The sequence below is a fragment of the Pygocentrus nattereri genome, chromosome 2 (genome assembly GCF_015220715.1).
Source record: "Pygocentrus nattereri isolate fPygNat1 chromosome 2, fPygNat1.pri, whole genome shotgun sequence".
Lineage (NCBI taxonomy): Eukaryota > Metazoa > Chordata > Actinopteri > Characiformes > Serrasalmidae > Pygocentrus > Pygocentrus nattereri.
Genome location: NC_051212.1, coordinates 34,501,537 through 34,507,876, shown reverse-complemented (window position 1 = coordinate 34,507,876; position 6,340 = coordinate 34,501,537). Strand labels below are relative to the sequence as shown.

The 6,340-nt window shown below is 41.4% G+C and overlaps 1 protein-coding gene across 2 annotated transcripts; it reads left to right on the top strand.

Annotated features, from left to right (window-relative positions):
• On the top strand, positions 1-4,540 carry myl12.1 (myosin, light chain 12, genome duplicate 1). 2 transcript variants are annotated; one of them, XM_017712416.2, is made up of 4 exons: positions 1-99; positions 1,714-1,919; positions 2,552-2,713; positions 3,678-3,850. In XM_017712416.2, the coding sequence occupies exons 2-4, from the start codon at positions 1,736-1,738 to the stop codon at positions 3,848-3,850; spliced, it is 519 nt and encodes a 172-aa protein (XP_017567905.1). In that variant the 5' UTR covers positions 1-99; positions 1,714-1,735. The 2 variants fall into 2 exon arrangements, with proteins under 2 accessions (XP_017567905.1, XP_037390820.1); XM_037534923.1 differs by lacking the exon at positions 1-99 and having other exon boundaries at positions 1,736-1,919; positions 3,678-4,540.
• Positions 4,541-6,340: the final 1,800 nt, after the last annotated feature.

Below are 6,340 nucleotides of genomic sequence, written 5' to 3'. Positions count from 1 at the left end.
GGTCTGCACATCCTGAGCGGAACCCATCGCTGAGGCTATGAGGAAGTTTGGGCGGTGGTTGAGCTGAACTGTCCAGGCCGTCGCTCCGTCGGGTTTTCGGTGAGTTTAATTTTGCTTGTTTTTCTCCAATTATTAGATTTATTTCTTGTTTTTACATTTTTATTGATGTGCAACGGACTAGGAAGTGCATTTATTTCGTGTTCGGCTTGTACTGCGTTCGCGGACTTCGTACTGAAGCCGGATGTGAGCTAGCGTTAGCCTTGTGTTAGCCGGCCAGGTAACGTTAGCTTTGGCCTGAAATAAAGGCGTTTTCAGCTCGCCGGAGACCGGGATATAATAATAACCGAGGAGCACGCTGGCTGTGTATGAAGTTGTGAAAGTAAGAGGTAGTTATGTGAGGGGTAGTTCAGCAGGGCTGTGCTTATTTAACGTTTGCCCGCAGCTGGTCGCAGCTGGCTCCGAGCGGTTATCTCCAGGCTTTTCCTCGCGACTGGGTTTTTATTTATTCAGCCGTGTTTTGGGGCTAATAAACTTAAATAGCTCCACAGAGAGTCAAGGCAGCAACACGCAATGAGTAATTAAGCTGGAAGCCACAAGAAATCATTTCCAACGACGTGCTAGCAGTTGAAATAAATAGCAAACAACGCCAATGGCGTACTTGAGGACAGCTCGAGAAGAGTCAGCCCCTCGATGATGATGATGATGATGATGATCATGATGACAGTAATAATAGTGCATTGATTTCGTCAGAGGTCTGTGTTCAATAAGCTGACAATCCTTTATGTGTGTTGGTTGTGATATATTTGTGGAAGTCTCATAAGTGTTAATTGGGTTAACTTGTACTGCTCGCTCTATGTATAGCAGTCTCATGGGTGAAAATATAGGACAGGTCCAGCACAGATTTCTAGTTGCTGCTGGCCTACTATATCTGACAACTTTTAAATGTTCGTTGTGCTGTAATCCATTTAGTAATCAACTTTTACTAATAAGGAAGAGATTACATGTTTTTTTACCTACATCGAGTGAATTCCAGCCTGCTAAGTAACAAGGGTTGTTTAAGCCAGGAGTGGCAGCTAGTAAACTACTTTCATCTGTATGCACCTGGGAGTCACCTCATTTGAAATAGCATGCATTTAATGGACCATGACTACCTAAAGAAATTCACTATGCCATTTATTGTGAAGAGGCTGTTTGGGGGTGTTTGATTATTTAGCTTAAGGAAAAGTTTAACATGCATGCAAGTAAGGAAAATGTGTTTTCCTTTTCTGACCATAGTACATAGCCTCATCTTTTATAATGGTATCTTAAAAAGGACATTGTTCTCACATGACTAGCCTGTTCTTGTCCAAGAAGCCTTAAGAATGGTTACAAACCATTTTGCACATTTCCTTTTATAGAGGAAGGGAAAGGTATTTGGGCATCCCCATTACATTGTTGGATGTCTCTTGGACTTGCTTTGCCAGGCATGACTGCTCAAATCCTATTTTCAGTAATTACATGATCCAGTAAAATTGCTTTTCACAGCTTTTAGCAAGACCATTGCTCAATTAACAGTGGAGGAACAGCAGTGTGTTGAAGTAGTTTTATTATTTTTATTTATTATCATGTTGTTGTTTTTTGCCTCACCAGGCTCTGTAATGAGGGGATGTGGTATTCATTTTAACTCTAACTCAGCCTAAATTTCTCTTTGTTTAAACTTGACTTTCCTTTTAGGTGAAAACAAATTAGAGGCAACATGTCTAGCAAACGAGCAAAGGGAAAGACCACGAAGAAGCGCCCTCAGCGCGCAACTTCCAATGTCTTTGCTATGTTTGACCAGTCACAAATCCAGGAGTTCAAAGAGGCCTTTAACATGATTGATCAGAACCGTGATGGCTTTGTAGACAAGGAAGATCTGCATGACATGCTGGCATCTCTGGGTAAGGCTTTACTGCAGTTTGATGAGCTAACGTTGACTGATTTCGTAGAACCTCTGTACACTAGGATGTCTGTGGAGACTGTTCTCTTGCATTATACAAGTGTAAATGCATTTTTTTTGTTAGCATATCAACATTATTACATCTTCAAAAGGGAAAATGTTTTAGGCAGGTCCCTTATAACATTTTCTGTTACAGTCAAGGTACTAGAAAATAGATACTGGCAAATGGTGGCTCGGTGCAAATTGAGACTACCCATTAAGAAGTGTACTTTGTGCACCTTACAGTTACTTTGTGTAGTATCCATTGTATATTGTGCTGGTAGTTAGCTTGATATCAACCTCAATTATAGTTATGATGAATTTGCTGATGATGCTTAAGCATCTCTGCATTTTCATTTTGTGGTCAAGTAGTATAGAATCCAATTGCTCCTGTTGTCCCTTGGATGGAAAATACCATGTTGTGCCAATATATTGTATTGGACACTTCCTGAGTTAATCAAGAAATAACTTAAAGATCTTGTATCTGAAATTGCTCTGCAGAACTTTGCCTATGGCTAGCTAAATACCTGAATCAATACCTGTTGCATAAAAGATGTTTCCATAATGCCCTGCTTTGTCTTGTCATCTCTTTAGGCAAGAACCCGACAGAAGAGTATTTGGAGGCAATGATGAATGAAGCTCCTGGGCCCATTAACTTTACAATGTTCCTCACCATGTTTGGAGAGAAGCTGAATGGCACTGACCCAGAGGATGTCATCCGCAACGCCTTTGCCTGCTTTGATGAGGAAGGGACTGGTAAGCCCTGTTAAACTTAAGAATCTTAGCCAATTATTCAGTTTATTCATCACTCAAACCATGACTACAGTCCCTTACTTATAATACACATTTAGACCCAAGAACATGATTTCATACTTAAGGGCACAGACCTTACCAATGCCAACAAACCCAAACATTTTGGTTCTTTTACTTTGTGATAGGAGTCTGTAGAACGTTCTCCTCCATTTGTGCTGTTTTAGAATGTTCTCCCACTTTGAGACCGGTTCAGCTGTTCATCTTTTCCAGACTTGTTCATTTGGTTTAGGTGTTATTTTTAAGACACTTCCTAAACAATTGCCAACTGGGTCATTGTACTTTACATTTTACATTTATGTCATTTGGCTGATGCTCTTATCCAGAGCGACTTACAATTTGATCATTTTACACAGTTAGGCAAAGGTGGTGTTGGGAGTCTTGCCCAAAGACTCTTATTGGTGTAGTGAAGGGTGTTTACCCAGGCGGGGGATTGAACCCTAGTCTACAGCGTAGAAGGCAGAGTTGTTACCCACTACACAATATCAACCCTCACTCTAGCTTAAGGCCATAGCTGCACAATATGTTCAACACAATTGTTAACACTGTTAAATATTTACATTTGTTGAATCATGTAAATTCTGTGATTCATCAAAACACAGAAACTCATCTGAAACACCTACACCTCCTAAAAGAGTGATTTATTGTGGGCTGTGATTGGTCAAGAATGCTAACAGCATGTCAAACATTTAGTGATTGTTTAGATGTTTGGTTAAATTTCATATTGCAGCCTTCACCAATGCCAGTGTTGCGATAATGAACAAATGATATGTTGTGCAGCATCAGTGAGGTTGGGTAGAATGGTGCCCTGAAGATATAAAGGTCTTATTCATATATCAACTTGTTCTATTGGATTATTGAAGTCTCTGGAATGTTAATAGCACATTCATTTTCCTTTCCGGATACTCAGGTTTTATCCAAGAAGACTACCTGCGTGAGCTTCTGACGACGATGGGCGACCGTTTCACAGACGAAGAAGTTGATGAGCTCTTCAGGGAGGCACCCATTGACAAGAAGAACAACTTCAACTATGTGGAGTTCACACGTATCCTCAAACATGGAGCCAAAGACAAGGACGATTAAGCACAAACCTCCGTACATCATCAGCCCTTCCACTTTTAATCCCCTTCTCAACTAGAGAAGCCTTGTCTAATGTTTATGGAGCCCTTCTGAAAAGCTGCCACTGACTCTGCAGTGTGTTGTGTATGTTTGAGTTAAAGTTACACCCGGAAGGTGGAAAATTAGTTAGAAGACCAAATCACTAAACTTATCATGATCAGTGTTTTTTTTTTTTTTTTTTTTTTTTTTTTTTTTTTTTTTAAGAAAGAAATATGCCACTGATGGAAGTGTTTTGTGTGGGGACAATGCACGGTTAGGTTCATTGGTGTATGTGTTATTCAGTGTGGTTGGCTGATCTGTGGTTCACTTCAGACTCATTCACTTTCAAACCATATTTATATATTGGGTTAGGCTTTGTCTGTGAAATGTTGAAGGTTTGGTATACGTGCTGTTAATCAATATGTGTGGATTACATTCACTTAAGATGTTTCTTCTCTCAACCGAGTGTACCTTTGATTTGAATCGGCTGACACATGCATTTACCAGTTGCAGGTCTTGAAGAGGGCCTATATCTCAGTGCTTTAAAACTCAAAATGTGAAGCAGTGGTGAGATGCAACAGGCACCTTTGCTGTTATGGCCTGATCTAGCAGGATTTTTACATTTTGTAATAAGTATGAAATTTTTGAATAAATTACTCAAATCCTTGTACCATCTGCTGTGTCTTTTGTCTTTTAATCAAATGCTTTAGCATGGGTGAATTTGGCTAAGGAGGAACATGGAGACATGAAATGTGCAACAGCCTTTTGTTTTGAGTCCATGTCTCATCACTAATCTAGACTAATTCCTACTCCAGCGAGATTTGGTGTGCTCATTTCAGTGGGATTTTTCGATGAAATGTTCTGTGCAGTAAGACTACATCCGAGTATGTGTGCTGTTCTAATATCAGGGCTGTTTTCCTCATTCCTGTCAACATGTACCAACATGCCCTGAAGCACTGAAAGTACGCTGCTCCTGCAGTGCTAAGTATCTACCCTCTGTCCAAGTTACATCCACCATTAACAGTCCTACAGCGTGTGTTGTGGATCTGAAGTACCGTGTGGAGTTTGAGTGAATAAGCCCGTGTCTAAAGTAAACAGCGTTATACAGCAGAACCGTCAATGACAATTTGGTTCCACGCGTTTAATTAGTGCCAGGAAAGTCATTACGCAATATATATATATATATTCTTAACGGGAGTCTATTTCACCGTCTGATAAACGTCGAAAAGCCAAAGAAAATACATTTCCTCTAAAGGCAGTAAAAATTGAAAGACGCAAAGATTTTTCCAGCAGCGTTCAATATGCTGCGGTTTCGTGACGACTGCTCTCCTTCCTTTTCTCCAGCTGGAAGCTCGTGAATCCAAGTGTAAAAGAACTTTACAGCATCTTCAACAACCACATTCAATAAAATGCACCACAAACCTCACATTCACATATTTTTAAGTAATCTCAATAAATCATATACCATCAACAATCCGCGATGCGCCAAACGGGCATTAGTTGAACGCTGCATGGCTGCGCTCCAATAAGCGATTTGCTGTTTTAAATGAAGCGCTTAGGTAATTTACACCAAACCGTTAACGCTGGAAAAAACACAGTTATGCTCGGAAGAGCAGAATGTAAAAGAGGCAGAAGACGACCAGCTACAATACAGGGAGGGATACAAACCGAGGAATCATGAACCAGCCATTGAGAAGCGGGCATGACTTCATGGCACTTCATCATCTTCTTCTTCTTCTTCTTTCGGCTGCTCCCTTTAGGGGTGGCCACAGCGGATCATCTGCCTCCATCTTGCCCTATCCACTGCCTGCTCTACTTTCACACCAACCATCTCCATGTCCACCTTCACTACATCCATAAACCTTCTCTGAGGTCTACCTCTTCTCCTTCTGCCCGGCAGCTCCATCTCCAACATTCTTTGACCAATATATCCACTATTCCTCCTCAACACATGTCCAAACCATCTCAATCTGGCCTCTCTGGCTTTATCTCCAAACTGCTCCACCTTCACTGTCCCTCTGATCTGCTCATTTCTCTTGTCCATCACTCCCAACGAAAATCTCAGCATCTTCGTCTCTGCCACCTCCAGCTCAGCCTCCTGTCTTTTAGACAGAGCCACAGTCTCCAAACCATACATCATAGCAGGACGCACTTCATAATAATACACTGAAATGGATGCTCCCATACTGTAACTGTTTCTGAGACCATAAAGGGGAAACCCTTGTTTAGAGGTGCAGGTCCATGAGAGTGTGTTGCCTGATAAAATGCATTCATTAAAGTTTCCTGAATAATGGTGATTTATGAGGGCCAACATGCTGACTTACTAGCCGCCTGCAAAGTGCAGTCAAGTGACAGAAAACAACGAGTGGCGACATCGGCGGAGAGTCGCTGTTCACGACCCAGTGCTCTTACTAGAGTTGACCTGCTCCAGGAAGCGAACACGCCAATGGACACCCTGCGCGTTCTCTGTGCGCG

Excerpts from the sequence above, each read along its gene's own strand:
- myl12.1 (XM_037534923.1), top strand. The coding sequence starts at position 1,736 with ATGTCTAGCAAACGAGCAAAGGGAAAGACCACGAAGAAGCGCCCTCAG. Across the intron at positions 1,920-2,551 it reads TGACATGCTGGCATCTCTGG|GCAAGAACCCGACAGAAGAG; the intron begins GTAAGGCTTTAC and ends TCATCTCTTTAG. Across the intron at positions 2,714-3,677 it reads CTTTGATGAGGAAGGGACTG|GTTTTATCCAAGAAGACTAC; the intron begins GTAAGCCCTGTT and ends CCGGATACTCAG.